The sequence below is a fragment of the Neovison vison genome, chromosome X (assembly GCF_020171115.1).
Source record: "Neovison vison isolate M4711 chromosome X, ASM_NN_V1, whole genome shotgun sequence".
Classification (NCBI taxonomy): Eukaryota; Metazoa; Chordata; class Mammalia; order Carnivora; family Mustelidae; genus Neogale; species Neogale vison.
The window spans coordinates 36,801,651-36,828,933 of NC_058105.1; the positions used below are offsets into that span (position 1 = coordinate 36,801,651).

The window sequence follows — 27,283 nt, forward strand, 5'->3', positions numbered from 1 at the left end:
TAGAATCTGCTTCTCCTTCTGCCTCTGCCATTCCCTCTTCTTGTTCTCTCTCTTTCTCTCTCTCAAATAAATAAATAACATCTTTAAAAACAGTTAAAAATTTTTTTAAAAAATGTTATCACCTACTACTAATTTCCCTCCAAAGAACCCACGTTTTTAATTTTCGGACTCCCTTATCAACACTCAATAACTTACTTTGTTTTTCACATTTGCCAATCAGATGTTTATAAAACAATACCTTGTTTTTGTTTTAATCTACATTTCCCTTGTTACAGATGAGGCTGAGCACCTCTCCATATAATTGTTGAACCTGTCACATTTTCTCTTCTGTGAACAGTGGTGTCCATACCCCTTGCTGACTTTTGTATTACAAGACCTTTCCAAAGGTTTTTAAGAACAAAGGAGAGCAGTATTCGGTTGTGTAAAAACAAGGAAGTCATCCTACCCAGCGTCTTGCTTGTCCTTTCTACCTAAGATAGAGCCTGAATCCTACCCAGGCCACAATAACCCTTTCTTGCCATTCCTGAGAACCCAAGAGAGCAGCTGTATTAAGAAACATATTACCCGGGCCCATTCTCACCACTGTTACCCACTGCCCTGCACTGTGAGCCTTTGCTATGCCAGCATCCTGACACTGAGTAACCAGCAGGTACTGCCAATCAGATTCACTCTGGTCAAATACAAATCTGATATGTGATGAGGCATAAAGGACCATGAAAGGCAGCATGTGAATTGAGTGGTATCTGCTGTCCGTGCAAATGGCAATTAGGACCATTAAATTTCAGTTAATCTTCATTAAGAACATCTGTTGTCTAGCCCACATGAAGAAACCAAAGATGGGGTTGGGTAATTGTGACCACTGCAAATATGTAGTTGCATCAACTAGTTTCCCACCCTGCAGGAATAAACTGAAAGAGATGTGGCAGGAAAATATATAATATGTGTTATGTCGTGGCTAAGGAATAAAGCTAGAGAGAAGTCTTCTTCAAGACTCTTAGGCATTATTCAAAACTGGGGTACCTGTAAGCCATGTCCCTTTGTGGTGAAAAACATGATTGATTTCATCCTGGTGAATTTCAAGATCAGAAGGGGCCCCAGAGACCCAACCAGAACTGGCCAGATTGGGTATGGTCAAGTTGGACCTTACCCAATCTGGCCTTTCTGGTCCCTTCTGTTTATTTTGGTTGCCCTATCCCACATACCCTCCTGCTCTGTCCCCTTGGGGCTCTGCTCTCTGCTGGGGGACTGTTGATATTAAGAACTTCTTTTTGAAGTGAGTGCAGGGTCAGGTATGACACCTTGGTAGCTTGACCACAGTTACAATTTTACATTTGTTTGGGTGATTATTTTGTCAATATCAGTCTCTGAGGCCAGTCTGTAAGCAACATGGGAGCAAGTACCAGGTCTACTTTTGTTCATCACTGTATCCCCAGCACCTAACCGTGTTTGCCACGTAAGTGTGAAATTGAATTTGTTAACTAAAAACACAAATGGTTGTGGCTCTGATGTTCTTAGAATGAAAGACAGCCAGGTGTTCGGGCAAGCGGGTGGGGAGTGGCATTTGTGAGGGGTAGGGAATCTCTCTACCTCTCTACTGTCACCCCAGGGAGACATCTCACCCTGGGAGTCCACAGTTGATCTTTATATAAGGCTGTCCCCAGCCACAGCCATCCTCTGAATCTGCCAACAGTGCTATCATCAAGGGAGGTTGGGAATGATTGAGAATGAAGCTTGCCTTTGATAGTTAACTATTTCCTGTGTTCTCAGAGACAATGTCTTCTCCTGGACAGATGCTTATTAGTAGGCACAGGCTCATCTTACTCCTTGGAGCCTCGGGATAAAACTTTTCCAGCAAGCTGTGGAGCTGGGATGATGCTGGGCAACTGAATAGCTCAGGGACAGTGTTTCCACTGAATTTGAAATAAGAACATACTGGTGCATTTCTTGAATCCTCACTACTGCAGGAATCAACCAACATATCACTCTCTTGCCTCTCAAAGAGAATTGACATGGAAGCAGGAGAGGATGGAGGGTGTTGCAAAGATGCTGGAAATGGAGAAGAGGTAGTGTTGTGAACAAATTTTGACTCAAGCCTTGAGTCAATAGAATTCTTATGAACAGAACTAGTGATTCTTTCTCCACCTCTTATCAGCCATCCCATTTAACCTCTTCAAATCCTGTTCTTTTCCCACAGCCCTTCTCTTGACCTTTTATCTATTGCCCAGAATTCATGCAATGTCTTAATAACCTCTGTTCGTCCACAGCAAAAATAAGAGTTAAACTGCATCCCCAGCCTCTCCTCTATGACTCAGGTCCTTGATGCAGAAATGAGGGGCAAGTGAGGTGTATGAGTACTTTTTCTGCATCAGCTCCTCAGTTGCTAACTTTAAGAGCTCTTGTTCATAAAACCCAGAGATTTCCAGGGAGACCATTGCAAATCCCATAAACTCAAGACATAGATAGAGCAGTTAGCTTGAGTATCACTAATTTCATTTTCATGCTTATGTTTGCCATCATTCATTCAGGGACAAGAACAAGTCAGCTATGATAAGGGTAAACTGTGGATTAGCATTGTGTATCATAGCTGTAAATTTTACTATAAGTGAAACACACAGATGATTTAAAAACAGTTTTAGAAAAAATAAGAAGGGATAGATGATCCTTTGATGGAACATAACTTCGTCATTTGCTTAGCTGGGTATTTGGATCTGTTTATTTTTCACATTTTACAAGGAGGTAGCTCCCAATCGGCCTGAGGATTGGATTTATGATAACAGTTTAGGATCTTAGGTGAAATTAATAAAACCAAACTTCAAAATATGTTGAAATGAAAGAGTTTGAAGTCTAGCTATTTTTTAAAAGATTTATTTACTATTAGAGAGACAGAGAGAGAGCACATGAGCAAGGGAAGGGGCAGAGGGAGAGGGAGAATCTCTAGAAGGTTCCCTGCTGAGCTGTGGAACACAATGTAGGGCTCCATCTCACAACCCTGAGATCATGATGTGAGCGTCTGACAAGAGTCAGACATTTAACCAACTGAGCCATCCAGGCACCCTTGAAGTCTAGCGCTTTTAAAGATATTGACAATTTCCCTTTAGAAAGTGATCCTTTCAACTCTGAATATCTCAGAGACATGACGCTCATTGCTTCTTAGAGTCTTATGAAAATGCATACACATAACCTATTCATCTGTCATCATTTTTATGTGAGTCAGGCAATCCAAAAGTATAAAGAGAATGTGTGAAAGTCCTTTCTCTTTATGACAAAGAATACAGACCACATATTCAACAAAGGATTACTTTCTAAAATATATCATATCAACGTTTCTTAAAAAGAACAAAGAATCCACTAGGAAAATGGGCAAAGTAAATAAACAGGTAATTAACTGATTAATTAAAAATGGCCAAAATTCTCATTCACTCAATCTTTATAGTCTCAGGGCAATGCAAATTAAAGCAGCAATTATATATTATTTTTACCCATCAGACTAGTAAAAATCTAAAGGACTCATGAACATGTTACAGAAAGTATAAGAAAACAGCACTCTTAAACACAGTGGATGGGAGTAAACATTTACAAAGCCTTTTGGGTATGAACAATTGGCAGAATATATCAAAACAGAAAATACATATAATCAAAGACCCAGTGATTATCCTTTTAAGAATCTAATGATATATATACAAAGATGCTTATTACAGTATTGTATGTAACTGCAAAAATTTGAGGCAATGAAACTATCCACCAATAAATGACTATTTCAAAAACTATAATATACCCATACTAGAGAATACCATGCAGCTATTAAAAAGGAATACAGTGGGAATGTATAGACCCACACAGAAAAACCTCCAAATGGTGCAAAAGCAGACTGTGGACAAATGGAGATTATGTGAACTTATTTAAGAATAGATATATTTCAGGGCACCTGGGTGGCTCAGTGAGTTAAGGCCTCTGCCTTCAGCTCAGGTCATGATCCCAGGGTCCTGGGATCAAGCCCCGCATCGGGCTTTTTGCTCGGCAGGGGGCCTGCTTCCCCCTCTCTCTCTCTGCCTGCCTCTCTGCCTACTTGTGATCACTGTCTGTCAAATAAATAAATAAAATCTTTTTTAAAAAAAGAATAGATATATTTCTTTCTGCCTCCATCTCTACATGTAAATCAAGGTTTCTCAACCTTGGTACTGTTGACTTTTGGGGTCAGATGATTGTTTTTTGTGTTTCTTTTTTTAGATTTTATTTACTCATTTTAAAAGAGAGTGGGAATGCATGAGTATGCAAGTGGGGAGGGGCAAAGGGTGAGAGAGAAAGAATCTGAGACAAAATCTTGTTGAAGAAGGCCTTCCTTACCTGAAGATGATCAAAACATTCTTCTCTATTTATTCAAACATTCTTATTATTTTTTCCTTTTTTTTTTCCAATTTATTTATTTTCAGAAAAACGGTATTCATTATTTTTTCACCACACCCAGTGCTCCATGCAAGCCGTGCCCTCCACAATACCCACCACCTGGTACCCCAACCTCCCACCCCCCCGCCACTTCAAACCCCTCAGATTGTTTTTCAGAGTCCATAGTCTCTCATGGTTCATCTCCCCTTCCAATTTACCCAAAAGCACATACCCTCCCCAATGTCCATAACCCTACCCCCCTTCTCCCAACCCCCCTCCCCCCAGCAACCCACAGTTTGTTTCGTGAGATTAAGAGTCACTTATGGTTTGTCTCCCTCCCTATCCCATCTTGTTTCATGGATTCTTTTATCTTCATCTCTATTTTGTGTGTTAGTTGTGAGCTACAGGAAAGTGTCTATATTTTTTGAAAGAGATAGGCAAGGCCTCATCCCAATGTATAAAATAATTAATTCTCTCCATTGATTAGAAGTGTCATTTTGACTCTCAATTCATCTATGATCTGTGTTCCATGGATTTATTTCTGCCTGGCATAATACCATTCTTGGCATAATACTACTATGTTTTAAATGTGATAGTTTATTTTGATGTCTGATGTTGTGAATCTCCACTGTCCCCCCCCAGATATCATGCACTATTCTTATATATTTTGTCTTCCATATGAACTTTAGAAACAGACTGTCAATTTTCATAAAAGTGCTACTGAGAATATGTGAAAGTTCAAGGCATTTGGACTGCCTTGAATTATATCTCTACATTTAAGGAGAAATGACATTTTAAAAACATTTTGAAAATGAAAATATCTTTTATTTTCTTCAAGAAAGACTTATATAGTTTTCACCAACTAGGTCCAAGACATTTTTTATAGATTTATTTCTAGATATCTCATAATTTTTCTTGCTCTTATGAATAGAATATTTTTTCTCTAAATTTTTAATGTTAATTTGATTATTGATAGAGTATAAGAAAACTATTATTTTATATGTTGATTTTGTATGTGGCCATCTTGTTAAACTATCTTACTGGAGCACATGAAATTTTGTTCATTTTCTGCAGTTTTCTGAGTAGGCAATCATCCATTATGAGAATAGCAATGATTTAGCCCCATGAGGGTCAGTATTGCAGCCAATGAGGTTTATCCAAGGCACAATTATTGCTAATTGAAAATGGTGATAATTTTTTCTTCTATTTTGCAAAATTTATACCTCACAGTAAGAATTTTGTTCTTACTGTGAGCTCATTACTTTGTAATGCTGCATGTTTGAAAGTTCCTTTGAGTCAAAACCTGTTCTAGATTCCAGCTCAGTGTTCTAGAGCTAAACAGAAAAAGGTAAATCATTCTTCTATAAGACAAGCCTTCAAATATTTAAATATGTTTATCACATCCTCTCTTTTCTAGGATAAGCACCTCTATCATCTTCAATATATATGCTTTTCCCATCCTGACTCATCTCTCTCCAAATGCACTCTCTTTTGTAGATGTCCCTCTCAAAACATGGTGCCCAGAGTGGAAGAGAGTTCAGATGTTGTCTGACCATTGCAGAGTACATATAGAGAAACTAATTTTTACTAATTTGCATATAAAACTCCTCTCGATGTCCTGTAAAATTACAATGTAATGCTACATGGTTTTAACATATTATTTTTTGCAATGGAATCCTTTTTTTTTATTTGAGGGAGAGCATAAGAAAGGAGAGAGGCAGAGGGAGAAGCAGACTCGCCCCTGAGCATGGAGCCCAATGTGGGGCTCAATCCCAGGACTCCAGGATCTTGACCCAAGCTGAAGGCAGATGCATGATGAACTGAGTCACCCAGGTGCCCCTGTAATGATTTCTTTCGCAAATGAAATCTTAGCCAGAATCCTAATTCTTAAAACACTTAAAAGTGGAGTTTCTCCTATGGAAAGGAGGATGGGAGGTCATAGAAACTTCATGTCAGCATTCTTCTTCTTCCCCAAGGTAGCCCAAGAAGCATCCCAAGGATCTGAAAAGCATAGTTTGAAAACCATGAATTGAGTCTGATTTCTTCAGAGGGCAGTGTGGCCGAGAGAGGCAAAGTGACTTGCTGAGGTCACACAGTGACTTAGTGAAATAGATAGAACTAAACTCAGGTCTCTTAACTCCCATTCCAGAGATCTTTTCACTATGTCACTCTATTCCTCACTATTAACCCTCATACCTTAATGACTCATATTAGCCTTGGGATCAACTAAAATCCTAGGGCTGCTGTTAATACTCATCATGCTCTATCATATATAATTGATTTTCAGAAATCTAAATGTGGAACTTGACATTTATTAAGTGCATTAAATATAATCTCTCCTGGAACTCAAAGGAACATTAGAAATCTTTGCTTTTGGCCCATAAGTCCTGCCTTTATAAAAAAAATTTTTCTAAAACTTTTTTAAAAGATTTTATTTTCAAGTAATCTCTACACCCAACATGGCACTTGAGCTCACAACCCCAGATCAAGAGTCACATGGTCTACTAACTGAACCATCCAGGTGCCCCAGAAAACACTCTAAAATCTTGATTCTGTCATTTAACATCATTTGATTTCGTTTGGCAGGGCTATTCAAGTAAAGCTATAATTCATTTCACTGACATTAAACTCCCAGTTCTTCAATTTGGCAATAAATGCATAATCAAAACCTAACTTCAAAAACTTCAGCCTTATATTTTATGGCATTTCTGCTCCTTTACCTGGAGAACTCATGCCCATCAATTGAGACCCAATTTTTGAGGACATTTCTAATGTCACCTCCTCTGTGAAGTGTTATTATGCCCTCATATCCTCCTCTTTGAAACAGAATTGATGGGTCCCATGTTTATAATATACTAGAATTTTAATGACTAGCATACTTCAGTATTTTATGAGTTCTTAAAGGGTCTTATGTATTACCTGCATCTCCAGACAGTGAGCCTGGGATGGCTGGACTACGGTGACTGCCTACTGAGAAGGATTGCACATCAGGGAGGAACTCAGCACTAGAGTGTTGTGAGGGGTCAATGAGTTCTGCCATGGCCTCAGAAAGGAAGTATTTTGCTAACCCTGGCCCAGGGCATAGTCAGTACACAAAATATGTTTTTGAAACTATATTTTTATATCCCCTACAGATATCTAGAAGTTTTATCAAAAGAAAAGGTAGCTGGGCATGGCTTGTGCTGACCCTTACTTGTGTCTAGTGAACCTAATTTCTCCTGAGTGCTCACAAACAATATTCTAATAGTCCTTTTGCAGTATTTTTCTGGGTATCAGCATCAAGTTAATTATTGGTTTATATTTTCTGAGATAAACTTCTTTTCCTTTTCAAAAAGTAGGACAACATTTTCTTGTCTTTAGCCTTCTGGCGCCTCTTCCATTTTCCAAGAACTTTCCAGGTGGTGGTGACTCATTTGGAGAAAACGGCCCCATTCACTCGGACCTTTCAACAGCATTGTTTGTCATGGTCAGGGGCCATGACTAGGAGAGCTGTTTCTTGGAAAAAGTATATTTGAATTGGGCAAATCAGAGGCTTAAGTCAGGATGGCCAATAAATGTGTTATTGACAGAGGCCTGGCCTAGAACGACAGCCAAGTCTAGGGAGGCAGTTTTCTCTGAACTATGGCCCAGCAAGCATTTCAGATGGCTCTCCCTGTCTCTCTTCCCTTCCCCTTCTTTTGGCTTCATGTTCTCCTCTTGCTGTAGTTTGTCTACTCTGAGCTGAAGTTGGATGGCTAAAGCATAACCTCAGCACAAAAATGACCAGAAGAATGCACATCTGCCCTTGAGTTCCGGATGAGGGCCTAGGTCAGTAACTGTTAATGACAGAGATAATAAGCAAAACAGGAAACAATTTCAAGAAATTGAAGATATTAGGTTAATCACAGATGTACCTCAAGCTGTATGTATGTGAAAGAGAGAGATCAGCTTTGGAGACACACACACACCCACCCCCCCCCCACACACACACAAATACAGTAAAATGGCGATTTGTTAGCATGCTAAAAAGAAATAAATGTTCTGTGAACCTCCTAGATGCCCAGTCCTGTGCTAGCCTGGGAGGGTGCAAAAACACGATCCTAAAGATGTTGCAATAACATGATCATTTTTTTCTACCTTGATAGGGGAATAGCAAACAGTCAGGGGTTGATGTTTAGCTGTATTTTTCCCCCCAAATCTTTGCTTGAACGAAATTTGGAACCAAAGTACAAGTGAATTTTTGAAAAGGTTAACCTTTAGTGACTGGAAAATGAAATTCATCCAAATGCTGTGTTCCAACCATGTACTAAATGACCCTTGATCCACTGTAAATGTGGAAAAAATGGGATTCAAGTGACCGTAGCTTATTTCCCGAACCCCATTCTGGAGCTTGCTTTGTGGAAGCTGCAACAAGCCTGGTCTTCGTTGGGTTCTTGTCCCCTCTGTGTGGATCTTACCACTTATTTGAGTAAGAGGGACAGTGAGAAGTGGACCCTCAGGCCTCCAAGGGGTTGTCCTGTTGCTGTCAACCATTAAAAGTCTGATTCCTGAACCCAGCAGCCCATGCAAGGGATGACTGTAAACAGGGGCTGCTTTGCTCTCAGTGGAAAGGTTTGAGTTGAGCTCCTTCCAGGCGATCACACTGGCTGCCATTTTATACAGTCTATTTCTGTCTTCCTGTACACATCCCTCAATTTGCATTCCTGCTTAAACTTGCCACTAGTCCTGCCTCTCTGTGTGGGAGGTGGAATGGATTTAAGAGGGGAAAAAGAAAGGACTTTTTGTGAGGAGGGGGAGAATATAGAACTTTCACTAGCTGTTCCTCCTGGATGTCTTCAGAGAACGATTTTGTCTCCTGGCCTCCTTGAGAGTTGCCAGAGAAGCTCTCTTTCTCACAGGAATCATCCTAACTTCCTTGTGTATTTGACTTTTAGATGCATTTGAACCAATTTGGCTCATTAAACATAGTGATTTGCATAATGGGAAGGTGAACTAAAAGAAAGTGGAAATGGAATGTTAAAGATGGTTTACATGAAGAGAGTGCTTTGAAAAGATCATCAAAGGCTCTCAGACATCCTTTATCAAATGTTAAGGGATAGGAGATGTCTGCTATTAGAGCTTTATTCCTTAGGATTCGGTTATAGTCATCGCTAGGCATTACCTACAACCTTGGGCAGGATGCAGATTAAGCTATGAATACTCTAGCATCTAGAAATTAGTTTTCAGAAATGTGCAATCAACTCATCCTTTCCCAGCAACCAGTTGGACTGGTTGTCAGTATATTGGACTTGGATTATTTCCCCCATTCTTAAGGGAAACTAATTTAATTGTGTAAGTTTTCAATCTTAACAGGCTCAAAAAACAATTGCTGTGATTCAAAACTTGGAACTGTGAGGCAGTTTAGAAGCTTGTGTAAACAAGTTCCCAAAGTCAACATTTCAGACCATTAAATGTAGGTCAGAGGCAAGAAAAGAATTAAACTGTGACAGAAGGAACTCAACCAAGGAGTTTCCACCAGACTGACAGCTCCTTGAGGACAAGAGCTGTGTCTTATTCCTTGTTATCCAACGGTTACCATGGTGGCTAAATTCTCATAACCACTCAGTGAATGCTGTTCAATGAGTAATTGATTGAGAAAAACTTTGTGACTAAAAGATCGATTCTGGAATTCATTACCAAATCATGTTAGGGAGTCCTTTGCTGTAGAGATTTTATAAAAGGAGATAGGTACAGCTACGCTCAGGATGTAGAAGTAAAGTGTTTTGTAGGGACAGAGAAAAACAGTGGACTTTCCTTTTAGTTCTTGGGTGCTATGAAACACAATGAAGATAGTTCACATGAGATTCTCTGTCTCTCTCTCTATCTCTGGCTCTTTTTCCCTCACTTCTGTGCATCTCTACCTCTTTGTCCTTGTCTTTGTCAAAACCCAATTTACTTTACCACCTTTGTATGGTCCCTCCTTACCCACCTTCATTTCCCCTTAGGTTACACATCTTTTGGAAAATAATTATAATAATTTGCATTCACAGAACACTAATGCTTTTCAACACACTTTTATATGAACTATTTTTTGTTCCAAGTTGAAAAAAAAATACAGCTATAGTAATATGAGTTCCATTTAAAAGAGGAATAAAGTGTGAGTGACTTGTGCATGATCACATAGCAATGTGTGACTGAACCAGGACAAGGAGCTAGTCCCTTTGCACCAATATCACCCTGAGTCTCAAAATTCAGAAGTAAAAGTTTGTTAGCAATACAGCAGTTACTCCTACTTGCCTCCATGGTTATAATCCTCATACTTTGTGTTGTTGTTTCAAATTCTTTTCTTGTACTCCTTTGTATGCATATGAGACTGACACTTGGGAAAGGACCAAATCAGACATTATCTCAACTATGGGGTCTCAGTTTATCCTCAGCATTTATTGTTTTTTTTTTCCCCCAACATGAAGTACATGCTTGATGAGATTTAAAACAACATTGTGTAGTACGTCTTTCTGTCTCTCCTTAAGCCAACTGACACAGAAGTCTTCTGAAATATGCTTCATCAGAAAGCACCTTCTCCATCTTTCTCTTACAGCTTTTTTTGACAGTCACAGAAGGAGTACCTCTTATACTAGTTGATAGTTCATTGAGTCTTTCCCTTCCTGGGACTGGCAACTTTCTCACACATATTTAAGAAGCAACAGGTCCAGGGTAATTACCAGCCCAAACTCCATTTGGTGTCCCAGAATGGAATGAGTAAAGCAGTGTTGTACTGAGTACTGAAACCATGGATGAAGTTGGACCTCAGAGCCTGGGAAAGATGCCAGGACTAGAAGAGCCAAGGGCTTTGCAAAAACCAGAGGTCTAGGAAGGCTGTGAGTCATTAACCAGCCAAGCAGTTAGGAACCAGGAAATAAGCTTCTTAGTGGGGTTAAAGTAAGGTGAAAGGTCAAAAACTCAATAGCAATGGACAATGGTAACAACAATAAACCATCCTGAGAAATGAGATGAATTCTGCCTTAGCCCAATAGCCTGCTGACATTGAGCTGGCTCTAGAGAGTTGCCAGTCTACCATCCACAGGTGGAAGCAAGGAGACCATATTTACAGCTGGGGAGTGGAGAATGTTATGGTTGTAGCAAAGGTAACATCTTGACAGTTGAGAGACGCCCTAGAGCAGGGTTTCTCCAGCCTGGTGCCATTGATGTTTTGGTCCAGATCTTTCTTTACTTCTTTGTTGTGTGGCTCTGTTCTGTGCATTGTAAGACATTTAGCAGCATGTCTGGTCTCTATCCACCAGATGTCAGTAATACCTCTACCACCAGGTTGTGGTAACCCAAAATGTCTCCAGATATTACCCAATGTCTTTGGGGGAGTTAGAGGGAGGCAAAATGGCCCTGGGCTGAGAACTGCTCTGGAATCTATGGATTGTGAAAGCTCATGGGTCTTGAACTTTCTAGGATTTACTGGCTTCTAATTATACTTAGAACAAGGAATTTAAGGTTGCAGGCAGAGGCATCCACAATTCCATCCTTCCCCAATGTCCTTTCACATCTAATGCCTGACTCAGCTCTTCCATTAAGCACTATGTAGTTCCTTAGAACCCTGAACCCTCAGAATTTTCCTCTAGTCTTACTTAATTGCAAACTTAAGGATAGAAAGCTCCTGGTTTTCCTTCTTGGTTTGCATGCAAATTGGGATAAGTTTGAAAACACGTTTTTATTTTTTGCAATAGAATTCAAAAGGCATGGCACGTTTCTGTTTTCTTATTTGCCTTGGGCTTTTACTTCTTCATTTCCATTTGTTTCTGACTTTCAAGCTATGGCATCCTCTTCAGTTAAAGTCCGTAGCTGATGAGGTAGGACACCCAGAGGCTAGAAACAAAGGATGGGGGAAGAACTGAGTCTAGGAATCTGTGCTCTGGATAATAGTTGCGAGAATATTGTACCCACTTATTTATCTTCCAACTCAGCCTGTTTTCTTACCACCACATCATACTGACCCTTTTTTCAAAATGTGAAGAAGCAGTCCATGAAGTTGTTTTCCTCATTGTATCCCTTGTGGTGGATTTTCACATCTTTCAGTAGTAGGAGTCTTATAAAGGCCTGTCAGAGCAGCTTTGTGGACTGAAACATGACACAGAAAAGACCATAGGGCATAGTGCAAATAACCCTAGATCAGGAGTCCAAATCCACGTTCTATTCCTTGTCTTCCTCTTTATTGACATTTGAGCTTGCAAATTACCTTGCCTTGGCTGAGCTTCAGGTTCCTCATATGTAGGCTGGAACCACCCATTTGCTTACATGGTAATTTTACAGCTCAGATGAGACAGTGAGGTGAAAGCAGCATGAAACATGTAAAAGCTTTTACATATGCAAAATGGTTTCATCATTGCTTAATTGCAGTTTACACGTCTTCATTTATTCTTGCCCAGGTGTTACAGGAACCCACTGGGTGGATGGCACATTCAAGGCCATGATAACAGTTCCTTTCTCTTGCCTGCAGTGAGAGACCTCCTCCCCAGGCCTTTCTCTTCAGATTTGCTCTCTACTTTCTACCCTGCCCTGTCCTGCTCCATGCCCTAGGAAGCTGACCCATGTCAACAGGCTCCCTTGTCTTCTGAATTCCGGTTGTGTTTAGCTCATGGGGAACACTGGCAGAGAGGAGAAAAATAACGTTAAGCTATTTATTCCCTGGCCCCCTGCCTAAAAAGTTGTTGGGCATCTTTTGACTGAAGGTCATAGCTCCAATCAGGGAGTTCTTTTCATATCATTTTTATGCTCTCTCCTTTCTCTGGGTTCTGGTAACTTCCACCTCCCCCCTCTCTCTCAGGAATAAGGGTGATAATGGACCCCACTGTTACTAATCCTGGGATACTGCTGTATTCCCTGTGGCTTCTTTGTACCCTGCCCATACTTTTGTAAGCAATTCCCTTTGTTAAACTACTCAGTTTATCCACTCTGAATGTGTCATGGATTTCTTACTGGGACCCTGCCTGGGACACCCAACCAATCTCTTTCTTTTCTTCTCCCCTGATTTTTTTTAGTACTAAAATCTAGTCTGATAAAGGAGGGACATTATATAAGGAGTGCAGTAGGTTTATGGCCATTAGCATTCTGGGCAGCCATATTGAGAATCAGCTCCTAAGTCACCAGGTTAGAACATTTGCAACTGAGCTATATGTTCTTACCAGTTGGGTAGTCCATGCTCTTGTTCTTGCTCCAACCAACCACTGAGGCACATTTAGAGGCCATGACTCTTATGTCTACTCTCTCCCACAAAGTTCATATCCTTGCTAAATTTCAGCATCCTGGGAGGCAACCATCTGATGCACACTCCAGTCCCTGGTTTGCTGTAAATCAGTTTGCACCCCTTTGCTTCCCTTGGACTTAGTTTGCAGAGAATGAGCTTACATCCTTTTGCTTCCCTTGGACTGGAGTCTCAGGAAGCCTGGGAAGGGGGGGTACAGTTAAGCCTCTGGGATTCCACCACAGCTGCCAGCATTCTGGCCCTGGTGTCTCTGCTCATTAACTGTGTCCAACTTGGAATGTTGCAGACTGTCCGAGCTAGAAGAGACCTCGGAAATCAACTAGTCCAGGGGTTCTTAGGATCTATAGATGGGCTTCAGGGAAATATTTAAGCCCTGAAATGATATGAAGAATTAGCTATCTATCTACATATATGCATTTTTCTGAGAAGATCCATAGCTTTCATCAAATTCTCCAAAGGGTTTGTAACACAAAAAAGTCACAGACCTCAAAAGGTTCCAGAGCAGCACCCTCACCTTAACAGCAGGGGAAACTCCGACCCAGAGCGAAAGCAAATTATCTGATTCCACAGTGAGTCAAAGGCAGGATTTCACCCAGGATCTAATAAGATATTAACTTCCTTTTTGAAACAAACTTTTCCTTTCTCTACTGAATTCCAAAGCCATATTCCCACTGTACTTCATGCATAGCAGAAACCAGATAACTTAAATGCAACTGATCACTGCAATGGGCTCTACAAGTAAACTCTCTTATTTTAATTGACCCTGCTGAACAGAATGTGGACTTGTGTGGGGCTCAGGGCCAACCTTAGAGCTTAGTGGTGCCAAGGGATCAAGCAGGGTTTTTCCACCCCAGTTCTCTCTGATGAATGGAGTTCTGTCTCGTCCCTGTTTCTCTGAGCCAACTTGTCCCCAGGGCCCTGTGGAAGGGCAGGTGTCGGTCCTGGGCATGGACTCAGCAGCCCAACTCCAGTGCCTCTGCAGCTGTTCTCATCCCTACAAGGCCCCCAGCGGGAGCTGACACAGAGACTCTTGGAAAATGGCAAAGAAAAGCTAAGGAAAAAACACCCTTGAGCATTGAGGGGTTGCCAGGCTTCCAGGGGAGCTGGCACTGCCTAGCTCAGGTTATTAAATCACAACCATCTTCTGGAAAATAGAATAGAAAGTCTTGCTTCTTCCCATCTCCCCTTCTATGCTCTCCCCTCCCCAGGGCATAGATATTTTCGTACTACCCAGAGTGCCCTACTGGATTTCCCTACCCAGGTCTCCCCACCTAGGAAATAAATGTTTTTGCTGTGTAACTTAGGTAACCCATGTGTCAGAATGAAAGAAGGAGTCCTGAGGCCGAGTATCAACTCTGTACTAACCAGCCCTGAGGTCTTGCGCAAGTCATTTAACCTTGATGGGCTTTCATGCTTCGTTAATTTAAAAAAAAAATGGGGCTAATGAACCAAATGAGGTAATGGAGGTGAGATCATTCGACAAATGCAAAACAACAAAAGGTCATTATGACCTTTGGCCATTCAGAGATAAGTTGTTTTTAAAGGCAGAAAGAATCATCTGGAGAACTGATAGTCCAGCGGAGATCTGGATTTCAGTTTTGCTGGGGAAATTCCAGAAGGAAGGTGGAAGGAGAGTCACCTTCCAATGGCTATGCGAAATCTGTTGACAGAAACTCAATCTATTCCTGAAGTTTTGCGTGCTATTATACATTCCAGAGACCGATGAGAAGAGCTTCTAAGGACCAGTTACTCTTCACCAGATGAGGAAAAGAATAGCCAAGTCAGGTCTAGTGCTAGGGGATCAGAGGGAGTTAGCCTCACTGTGACGTGACATAGAAATAGGTAGACCAGCTTGCAGAGGGGCATAGAATTCCCAGAGGATGGTGCAAGACAGTGGGAACAGAATATCCATCTCTCCCCCCACAAGCATCCAGTGGACACTGTTTCCTAAGGCCCTCGGGAGGGTCACATGTTAAAGCTAAGCAAGACAAAGGAAATCAGAGATATGGTCAGTGGCTTCAAGAAGTGGATGCTTTGAAGGATGAAAGAGTGAGATAGGACAAAACTCATAGGGCAACTAAAGTGCTTAATAAATTGTCTTTAGTTGGGGCAGCAGCTTGACAGCTCATTGTTTTATACATATAACTAGAAAGCATACAGGGGGGGCGCCTGGGTGGCTCAGTGGGTTAAGCCGCTGCCTTCGGCTCAGGTCATGATCTCAGAGTCCTGGGATCGAGTCCCGCATCGGGCTCTCTGCTCAGCAGGGATCCTGCTTCCTCCTCTCTCTCTGCCTGCCTCTCTGTCTACTTGTGATTTCTCTCTGTCAAATTAATAAATAAAATCTTTAAAAAAAAAAAGAAAGCATACAGGGATTTTTGGGGATATTACATTACTAAGGGTTTTTAATTATGGTAAAATATAGATTACAAAGATTGACCATTTAACCATTTTATATGTGTAATTCAGTGGGATGAATTATACTCACAGTGTTGTTCAACAATCACTACTCACCAGTTCAAGAACTTTTTCGTCACCCTTGACAAAAATTATGTAAGTATGAAGTAATAACTACCCAGTCCCCCTTTCCCTTAGCTTCTGGGAACTTCTAGTTTACTTTGCATCTCAATGATTTTGTCTCTTCTAGATATCTCATGTAAGTAGAATCAAACAGTGTTTGTCCTTTTGTGTCTGGGTTATTTCATTTGGCATAATGTTTGCAAGGTCCAGGCCACATGTATCAGAGGCATTCCTTTTGTGGTTGGATTGTATGAGTACTGTGTGATTCCTCTGTAAGTATTTAGTTTATCCATCCCTCCATTGCTGGACACTTGGATTGTTTCTACCTTTGGGCTATTGTAAATAATGCTCTAATGAACATGGCATACAAGGATCTATTTTGTAAAAAAAAAATTTTTTTTTGTATATACCTAGAAGTGGAAGTGCTGGGTCTTATGTTGTGATAATGCTATTTATAAGAAATATATATATTTGGTCTTTGTCCTGTTTCTCTCAAAGAGTGCCTAAAAATTACTTTAGATATTAAATATAATATTAGATACCCTAGGGACGCCTGGGTGGCTCAGTTGGCTAAGCAGCTGCCTTCGGCTCAGGTCATGATCCCAGCGTCCTGGGATCGAGTCCCACATCAGGCTCCTTGCTCGGCAGGGAGCCTGCTTCTCCCTCTGCCTCTGCCTGCCTCTCTGTCTGCCTGTGCTGGCTCTCTCTCCCTCTCTCTTTGACAAATAAATAAATAAAATCTTTAAAAAAAATATTAGATACCCTAAATATCCTAAGGGATGAGTGACAAATGTGTCTTTTCTTATGTTAATGAGGAGACTTTGGGAAACCACCTAAGGATATGGGCTGGTTGAGGAGAGAATCAACAAGGTGATTTGTAGTGGAAATTTTAGTCTCACCCCGGGATCTCTGGAGAGGGGAGAGGGGCTGGATATTGAATGGATCACCAATGGCCAATGATGTAATCAATCATGCCTGTGTAAAGAAGCCTCCATAAAAAAACAAAAAAGAGAATTTTAGGAGAGCTTCTCCCTTGGTGAACACACAGAGAGGCAGGGAGAGCGACACACTCAGAAGGCTTGGAAGCTATGTGTCCTTTCCCCATTCCTTGCCCTAAGCATCTCTAAGGAAGTGCAAGCTAATAAGAGAAGGCAAAATATTCAGTCCCTTGGCTATGACTATATATAATAGATAAACTAAAAGTAAAAGACGAAAGTGTGTCAGACCATGATGCTTGGCCAAATGCAGATTTCTGTGAGTCTGAGCTTGGGCCACTAGCCTCAAAGCTGTTGCCACCCCTGCAAAGTAAAAATTGTGCAGGGGCCACAGAAAGTCCTTTTAAGATCTCTGGTCACCAAGAAGGTAGTCAATGTGAGGGAAGGACCAAAAAAAATAAACTACTGGAACCAGGGAGTGTAGTGTGAAGGAATTGTTTCATTTTGTGGATCATTCATTTTGTCTCATCAGCTTCCTGAGGAGCTTTTATTGAAATGGATTATGAGAGTGACTAATTTAGGGTCTGTGTCTTTGGGTGTGAATGCTGCAGAGTGGAACAGCCTTCCCTTGAGAGTTTGCAGCACAAAGCTTGTTCTAACAGAGGTCTGGAGTTCAAATCTATGGTCTTCATGTCACGAGGGAAAGCACTACTGAGAAAAGGTGGCCCCATATTGTTAGTGCCTCTTGGCACCTGGCAGAAGCAAATTTACATCTTTTTTGGAGGAAAGCAACCCAAATCTAGACCCCTTAATATTCCTCAAGACCTAGTTCAACCAAATAGGAGCTCACGATAAGAAAAAAGAAATGTATCTGTCAAACATATAAGAAAACAAGCCACCACAAGGGAGAGTTAGCTCAAACAACAGTTTTGGATTCCCAAGGACTTCAGATACTAGAATTAATCAGATAGAGGACATAAAACAACTCCAGATGGATTGTTTCAAGAAACAAAACATGTAATCAAAATGGGATAAGAAAGAGATTATCAGCTATGACCAGGCAAATTTGGGGGAAAAATGAAATAGAATTCAGTGAGTGGGCCAAACAGCAAATTAAACACATCTGAAGAGAGAAAGAGTGAACTGGCAGATATGAAGATTTTTTTTTTCCAGAATGGAATACTGAGAGATAAGAAGGTGGAAAATATAAAGGTGAGGTTGAGGCATGAAAGAAAGAGTAGGAGGGCCTACCACATGCTGGATTTGGACATGACCCTGAGGGAAGATCTAATATGTAACAAGGAATGGTGAGCAAATAAACTGGTAAATATGTAGGTAAATCTGAACAGTATTAACTGTATAAAGTCACACAATAATGACTAATTTGTGGAGTGAAATAAAAGAACTAAGAATGGGCGCCTGGGTGGCTCAGTGGGTTAAGCCGCTGCCTTCGGCTCAGGTCATGATCTCAGGGTCCTGGGATCGAGTCCCGCGTTGGGCTCTCTGCTCAGCGGGGAGCCTGCTTCCTCCTCTCTCTCTCTCTCTGCCTGCCTCTCTGCCTACTTGTGATCTCTCTCTGTCAAATAAATAAATAAAATTTTAAAAAAATCTTAAAAAAATATAAAAGAACTAAGAGTCTAAGCAACAACAGCACATAAATTGAGGGTTGCACAGACTTATATACGTGATTCTTTAGATCTGATTGTCAAGAGGCAGCTAGCTCTGTGAACATCCTGGAAGATATTCCATTCTCCAGGTACAGGGAGCTTCCAGAGTGAAGGCCCAGAAGGAGGAAAGGTCTTGATATGTTTGAGTGGCAGAAAGCAGGTAGTCTGACTGGAGATGGTCAGCATATTTGGTATAAGACATAGGTATAAAAGTATAGGTATAAATGTATAAAAGTAGAGCCAAGGTCAAAAGCTCAGAGTTTATTCTCTCTAAAATGGACAGGCTGAAGGATTTTAAAACAGAAGAGTGATATGACTGATTAAAATTATGAAGTACAGGGGTGCCTGGGTGGCTTAGTCTTTAAGTGTCTGTCTTCGTTTCAGGTCATGGTCCCAGCACCCTGGGATCAAAACCCCCATTGGGTTCCCTCTTCAGTGGGGAAGGCTGCCTGCTTCTCCCTCTCCCACTCTCCCTGCTTGTGTTCCCTCTCTCGCTGTCTCTCTCTCTCTCTCTCTCTCTGTGTCAAATAAATAAATAAATAATCGTTTTTAAATGAATTTTTTAAAGTTTTTTTTAATTTATTTGACAGATCACAAGTAGACAGAGAGGCAGGCAGAGAGAGAGGAGGAAGCAGGCTCCCCGCTGAGCAGAGAGCCCGATGTGGGGCTCGACCCCAGGACCCTGGGATCATGACTTGAGCCGAAGGCAGAGGCTTTAACCCACTGAGACACCCAGGCGCCCCAAATAATCTTTTTTAAAAAAGATTTTAAATTTATTTGTCAGAGAGAGAGAGAGAGGAGCACAGGCAGACAGAATGGCAGGCAGAGACAGAAGGAGAAGCAGGCTCCCTGCTGAGCAAGGAGCTCGATGTGGGACTCGATCCCAGGATGCTGGGATCATGACGTGAGCCAAAGTCAGTCTCTTAACCAACTGAGCCACCCAGACGTCCCAGTAAATAATCTTCTAAAAAATAAGAGCAAAATAAAATTGTGAAGTACTGTCGTGGCCATGGTAGGGAGAGCCACATGAGTGTATGTGTATGGGGTTGTGAGGATGTGCTGCTAAGACACCAGTTATGAGGCTATTGTACTAGATCTTGGACTAGGCCAGTGACAACAGGGAGGGGGAAATGTAACCACTAGTAACAAATGACTTTTAAGTTTTAGATTTGGGCAACTGGAGGAATTGTGGTACCATTTAGAGGAAGAGGAGAAATGAGTTTTAGTCTTGGACAGATTTAAATTTGGGATGCCCATTCCTCCATCTTGGTTAAGTGGAGCTCTCAAGAAGGCAGTTGAATATGAGTCTTGAGTTCAATGATAAGAAGGGCCTAGCGATATTAATGTGTGAGTCATCAGTATATAGATAGTATGTAAAGCCTTGGGGGCTAGACATGATGACCTAGTAAATAAACGAAAATAAAGAAGAGAGGGGAAGAAAAAGAAGAAAGGATATCTGAGAACTGAGTACTGGGGCCTTCAAAAATGGAGCAGTCTGGAAGAAAAAGAGAATCCAGCAAAGGAGGTTGAGGTAGGAGAAAACCCAGAAGGCTGTGGGATCACAGAAGTGGAGAGAGGCAAGTATTTAAGAATGAGGACTTGCTCAGCTTATGCCCGGTATTGCTAGGAGGTTGAGAAAGATGAATCCAGAGATGTGACTGTGGGCTCTGACAACATGGAAATCATTGTTGACTTTGACAAGAGCAGGCTTGTAGAGTGAGGGAGATGGAAGCCTGGTTGGATTGGGTCAAGGGGAGAACTGGAAGTGTGGAAGAGAACATAAGATACTATAAATATAGAGGTAATTTGAAAATGGTAAAAATATTTTACAAATGCAAGTGGCATTGTTATTTTGACACCAGAGATTTTAGGGAAGTTCAAGGCATTGAATAAACATATCTGTGCCAATGGAGGTCCTGCAGAACCAAGGAGCTGTTTACCAAGGCAAAAATGCTGTCATGAGAAACCACAAGTAATACTTCAAGATAACTATAGGAAAACAACGTTGATAAGAAAGCCACCGTGGTCTCAGAAACATTGTCTCAGCTCACCAAGACAATCCTATGCCAACCTCTGGAGCCCCACCAGGGCTGCAGGCAGGAAATGTTCCAGAATAAGAATGGTGGTAACTTTTAGAAAAAACTGCATCTTTAATGTTTACTGAATCTTTCATTAACTCATTTTGCAAAGCTTGCCAGCCACTTTCTCCATGCACTGGGCACACTGTTGGCAAGAGTGGAGAATCAGTGTGGTTTGTCTTCCTTGCCGCAAGATTCCCTCTTCTTCACCACTGAGGCCACACCTCTTCCCATAGGCACTCTCTGCCCTTCCCTTCACTCTGCATCTCACCAGTAGGCAACTGTATGCTTTGTTTGCAAGGCTGGTAGATGGGTCCAGGCACTTGTGCTTTGGAGAGTTAAAATCTCTGGGACCATAGCTGATGAGATGCAGGTCTTCTTTTCTAGGGCTATTGAGAAAAGACCAGTTCCTGCCTTGATGAAGTTACCTAGAATATCCTTTACTCCTATCTCCATCCACCTGTATTCTACACATCCCTCAAGACTCAGATTCTACCTCATATTCCAATTATTTGCGTGGTTCTGACTTGCTTATTATGCTGGTGACTCCAAAAGCAGGGTACTTTTATTGTCCATGTGTGTATCTCTCACAGAGTTCTTTGCCATAGTAAGAACTTCATGAATGAATATTAGTGGACTTGAACTTTCAGTGAAAATATTTGGCATGTTGAAAGTGAGTTGCATACATATATAAGACCTTACTTCCTGAGATAGCATTTCTTGCTGCATACTTAGATCATGAAATAGAGAATCTACTCTAGAAGACCTAACTTCCAGGGGCACCTGGATGGCTCAGCCAGTTAAGGTGTCCAACTCTTGGTTTCAGCTCAGGTGGTAAGCTCAGGGTCGTGATCTCTGGATCATGAGATTGAGTCCTGTGTTTGGTTCTGTGCTCAGTGGAGAGTCTGCTTAAGATTCTCTCTCTCCCTCTCTCCCTCTGTCCCACACCCCAACCTCAAAATAAATAAATTTGTCTTTAAGAACTAACTGCCAGCATCTTGATATGTGGAGAGTCTAATCAAGCTGAAAATTGAGTTACAGAGTGAATTTGTCTTTTGCAGCTAATATGCCTGCCAGTCTTTCTTTTTTTTTTTCTTTAAAGGAAGAACACTTGAATTAATGATTCCATGTTAGTATAGGTTGATTTTATTGGTTTTGTGCTGACAGTTGATTAATTACAAATACAGGCATCATGGTTTTTTGTTCTTGTCCCTGACTTAAAAACTCAGGTGTGACTCATGCAAAAGCTGATGTCACAAATACCCTTGATTTCTGAGGATGCTGTAAGTGGTATCATAATGATTATTAGATTTACCACTTCTTTTGCCACCTCATGACAGAAATGTTATCTCAAAAAACTCAGTTGCAAAATTTTTCATTTGCCACGTAAGTGAAGCTGGACTTTCTGTCACCTTACCTCCATGGAATTTTACAAAGCAGGTGTGAGTGTGAGTTTCATTTGGAAATTATTTCTTACACTCCATTCTTCTCCTTATCCTCCTTTTTCTCGTCCTCCCCTCCTTCTCCTTGTCATCCTTCCCTGCCACATACTCGGTTGCCAGTTACAGCAGTGAATAGGAATCTTCTTATCTTGGGACCCTTGGGTGGCTCAGTCAGTTGAGCATCTGCCTTCAGCTCAGTCCTGGGATTGAGTCCTTCATCTGGCTCCCTGCTCAGTGTGGAACCTGCTTCTTTCTCTGTCTGCCATTCTCTCTCTCTCTCACTCCGACAAATAAATAAAATTTTAAAAAGGGAATCTCCTTGTCGGTAGACTTATACAGTCCATATAGACGCTTTCTCTTTTCTATCTAGTAAAGTGTTCTATTGAGTATCCAGCACTGATTAGGACAAAGGGGGACTCTCCTGTTTTAGGCTCTGTGTAAGCATTTGACATCAGGGCTTTAGGAAAAGCACCCCCTCTCAGGCAATTGAATTGCTTTGTCCTGAATTGACTCAAGACAGCCTGAGCACTAGTCTCGACTCTGTCATGAGCCATCTCTGTACCCTTGGGCCACTTTGACTCTTTGTGTTTGCGGTTCCTCATATTTAGGATGGAGAGCCTTCTATTTCCTCAACTTTGTAATAAAGGCAGGGAGAGCTGTTGTGTCTCAGTATCCAAGGCCTTTGGAAAAGCTGGGTATTCACAGGCACACTGTGAACTTGTCTACATTTGGGAGCCGGTAAAATGTAGGGAAGGATAACACAAGAAACCTGATGCTGAACAGCTGGATTGCAAAATACATGTTTTAGAAGCCAGCCACACCATTATGAGTTTGTCAGAAGCATAGGGGGCTTTGCCTTTCTTAGAATCTCCCCAAAGGAGGGGTTATCCAAAGGCTTTTCCCAAAGCCTGGGTGGGGGCAAAAAGGCTTGGGGTTGAAGGAGGGTGGGTCATGGTAACAGCAACCCCCAGAGCAATCTGTGAGGGCTTTGTTGTCTTACAGTAGGATATCATGGCGTGTCACTGCAATGACTGCTTTTTGAGCTTTTGGATTTCCTTCTTGGGAAGCAATTTCCACAAACACCTCCAAAATGAATGTTCTGGTGCCTTTTTGGGGCAGGGTGGACTTTTAAAGCGTTTGCTCAATTCTTTTCATGGCTAGTTGTTGGTTGAAATTTTTCTAGTTCTTCTTGAGTCACTCTCATTATTTACATTTTCCTTTAAAATCATTCATTTCATCTAAATTTTCAAGCTAATTAGCATATTTCTGCAAAGAAGAACTTCTGAATGTATAATCATTATTCCTAAATTTGTGTATTAGTGTTACCTTTCAAAACCTTTCAATGTTAGCTCCTGTTGTCTGCCAACACAAAATTTCTTTTCTGTTCCAACTTTTTTGCCTTTGTATGTCCTTACAAAGTCTGCGTCTTATTTTCTTTACATTTGGTTGAGGCAAAAACAGCCCTTGCTGAATTCTCACTATGTGATAAGCACTCCACCAGGAACCATGGAGAGATATAGAAAAAGGGATAAACTTGATTGTTAGATTCAGGAAACTTGGGAAGGATGAGGGGAATACTCATAAGAATATAGGCAGGTCTTGAAACAAAGTGCTACTTCCTGGAGGCTACTACCAGAGGGATACTCAAGGATGAGGTTTCCCTAAACCCATAACTAAAACTTAAGTCAGGTCCAGGGCCAACCTTGAGCACGGGGACTTTGCAGAGATCTTCAGGGTCAAGGAGGCACCAGGCGGTAAACAGTTTGGAGACACACAATGTATCAGAATTAGGGGCTTCAGATTTTCTTTTTTCTTTTTTTTTTTAAATGATTTTTTTATAGATTATTTATTTAATAGAGAGAGATCACAAGTAGGAAGAGAGGCAGGCAGAGAGAGAGAAGGGGGAAGCAGGCCTGACATGGGGCTCGATCCCAGGACCCTGAGATCATGACCCGAGCTGAAGGCAGAGGCCTAAACCACTGAGCCACCCAGGCGCCCCAGGGGCTTCATATTTTCTTGAGCCAAGGTCCAAGATATCAGTTGGAGTCGGCAGCAGGGTGCAAAGCCATGTAACTTCTGTCATTGGATTTGCCACCAGGGCAATTTGGAGGATGCTGACTGAACTAACAGTGCCAGCCAGTAACTGTGTCATTTGGATATGGTACTAAGAAGTTCCCACGGTACCTACAGATACTCCTATCCTAGTATTCATGACACTACATTGAGATGCTACATCCTAGCATTCATGGCACTCTGTTGAGTATCTCACTCCATCAGACTGTGAGCTCCATGAAGTCATGGACTGAGGCTTACACATCTGTGTCTCCCCAGTGCCTGAACTATGCATGAGTACTTTGTATTACTGCATGGCCCAAAGCACAGTCTTTGGAGTTGGATGGATCTGCTTTTGTTCAGCTTCATTACTTTCCACCTGAGTCATCCATGTATTGTCTCTGGGCCTCAGTTTTCTCATCTTTGAGACAATGATGAGGATAATATCAACCTCTAGAATTTGGGGTGGGAGTAAAATGAGATGAAAGATTTGGAAGTACTTAGCAGACTGCCTGTCACAAAATAAGTATTCAGTTAGTGGTAGCTCTTAATTGTCATTATGTGATCACAGGATGAATGGGTGAGGGACAAGTGGGTTGAAGAAGGATGTTGGCCTGTTTGATGAGGTCAGGACTCAGGGCTGGAAAGAGGCTTAATGGGAGCAACACTGGCAATCCTCCAAGTCTCTCTCCCTTATCTTGGCATCTCCTGGATGATTGGGAGGCTGAGATAATGGGGATAATCTAAGCATCTCTCACTTTGTGTAAATCTTGCAATCATCTTGGCTGGGTGGGCAAGGATAGAATAGACCCTGGGTGGGGGATGATGTTACTAATATAAACATTTTTTCAAATGTGAAATATTGCTCTCTGCCCCGAGAAAGCTGTTATTAGTTTGTGAGCACTGCCTTTGGAAAGCCATTGCTGGCAGCTTGAATGGGTAGCTTAGAACAATTGGGAGCTTTGAACACTTTCAAGTTAAGGATTGGGATAAGAATGTTTTGACTCTATGGTTTCTCCTGGGATTTCCCTGGTGTGCTGGACTAATTATCAGATGTAATTAGGAAGCTGAGAAGTGGAGAAACTGCAGGGAGGAGCATACTTTCCCAGGGACCCTCATTTCTTTGTACAGAAAACGGGTTAGGGAGACTATCACTCTGTTGTGGAGAAGCAGCAATGCATAGGGCACTAGAGGGCAGGAAGGATCCTGGGAACATGGCTTTACCAGCAGAGCCTCAAACCTATGGGGACTCATTGCTCTTGATTAATTTTTAAGTGGTCAGGGCAGCTTTCCCCCTTGTTCTTGAGGGAGGAATGGTGTTCTGGGCCACATCCATGTTCTTGATCTATTTTTAGCAAAATTCCAATTTCCTGGGTCCAAATCTGTAAGGAAATGATACCCTTCTTTCAAAACTCATGGAGATGAAGAGAGGAACTTCCACATTTTGGTCAGCCAGAGGGTCTGTCTATGTGGCTCAGAAGAACTTTCTCATCTGATTTGGCTTACACCTTTGGCCCCAGAGTTGGGCTAGGAGCTTTGTCTTTGAAGCTCTGAGAAAAGTAACATTTGCGGGGCCAGATACTTGTGAACCTTTATTCAAAAACAGAGACATTCCCTTTGGACATGGTCTTGAAATTTTTTTGTTGTTGTTGTTCTTCTTCAGTGGAGATACATGAGTGGGGAAGGACAGAGGGAGAGGGAGAGAGAAACTTAAACAGGCCCAGTGCCCAACATGGAGCCCGACTTGGGGTTCAATCTCATGAACCTGAGATCATGACCTGAGCTGAAATCAAGAATCAGATGCTTAAATGACTAAGCCACCCAGGAACCCTAGTCTTGAAGTTATTCTTAAGGCAGTGGAAACAAGACTACGACATATGAAAAAACAATATGGAAAGACAATAGCATTCCTCTGTATCTTTATTCACTGGGGGTTATGATGGAGACCATGAGCCTGGTAGTTTGAAAAATGAAGATCCCTGGGGCTTAATATGATGGCCCAGATGTGAAGCTTCTTCCCCCTCCCCGCCCCACCAAAATGATACTAAGTTTATTGTCACAAGATTATACATATAAATCCAATGTCTCTGCTCTCTCTACAGGTAACCTGTCTCCATGATTTCTTTGGTGATGACGATGTGTTTATTGCCTGTGGTCCTGAAAAGTTTCGCTATGCTCAGGATGACTTTTCTCTGGATGAAAATGGTAAGCACAACCACTGGACTTTGTTGCTCCATTGTTCACCCTCCTTCTATCCCTTAGTATTTCCATGGGTTCATATGGCCCAGAGAACATCCATGCACAGACCCTCAAGGGCAAATATTGTTATGCATTCTCCTGTATGTTGGGCTACATGAGTCACTAAGTGAAATGTTGACTAAATGTCCCAGATTCCCAGCCTCCAAACTCAATAAAACTCACTCTCATCCCCAATAATGACCATATTTCTCGAACCACATATTGTGTCACATGGGCTGACAGGTGCAATCAAACTATGGGAAGGAACACTTGGAGTCAGAACTTGGATATTATATGTATAACTTTTTTCTAGTCAACATCCTCCAGTGACTTGGCTCATATCGATGGTTCCATTTTAGAAAGATTTTCCACTGTGTTCTTAGTGTCAAATCTTTCCCCTCTTCCTGCTATCTGGCTTGCTGCCTCATTCCCCCTGCTTTGTGACTCAAGATTCCAGAGGTTGTTAATCTCAGGAAGGAGGTAAACATCTGCCCACCTCCCTTTGCTTGAGTCCAAGTTCCATGTGGAAGTTAATGGTGAATTAGCTCATACAGCAACAAGGTTAGGATATGATCCTGATGGGAAGACACATTCAAAACATCTTCCCAATTATGAGGGTGACATGTGTGTCGCCCTCGACCCGCAAGGACAACAAGAAGCCCCGGTTCAGATGTATCTTCTCTCTCTCTATTTCCGCAAGTCTACACACTTATATACGTTTACATGACCAATCAGCGAGCAA

At 41.6% G+C, this 27,283-nt stretch overlaps 1 protein-coding gene across 1 annotated transcript in view; it reads left to right on the forward strand.

Moving 5' to 3' along the window:
• The window catches only part of DCX (doublecortin), a 107,893-nt gene that overhangs the window by 46,122 nt on the left and 34,488 nt on the right, over positions 1–27,283 (forward strand). The window contains exon 4 of the mRNA XM_044235471.1: positions 26,406–26,508. Coding sequence (XP_044091406.1) covers positions 26,406–26,508 — 103 coding nt within the window. The remainder of the gene's footprint in view (positions 1–26,405; positions 26,509–27,283) is intronic.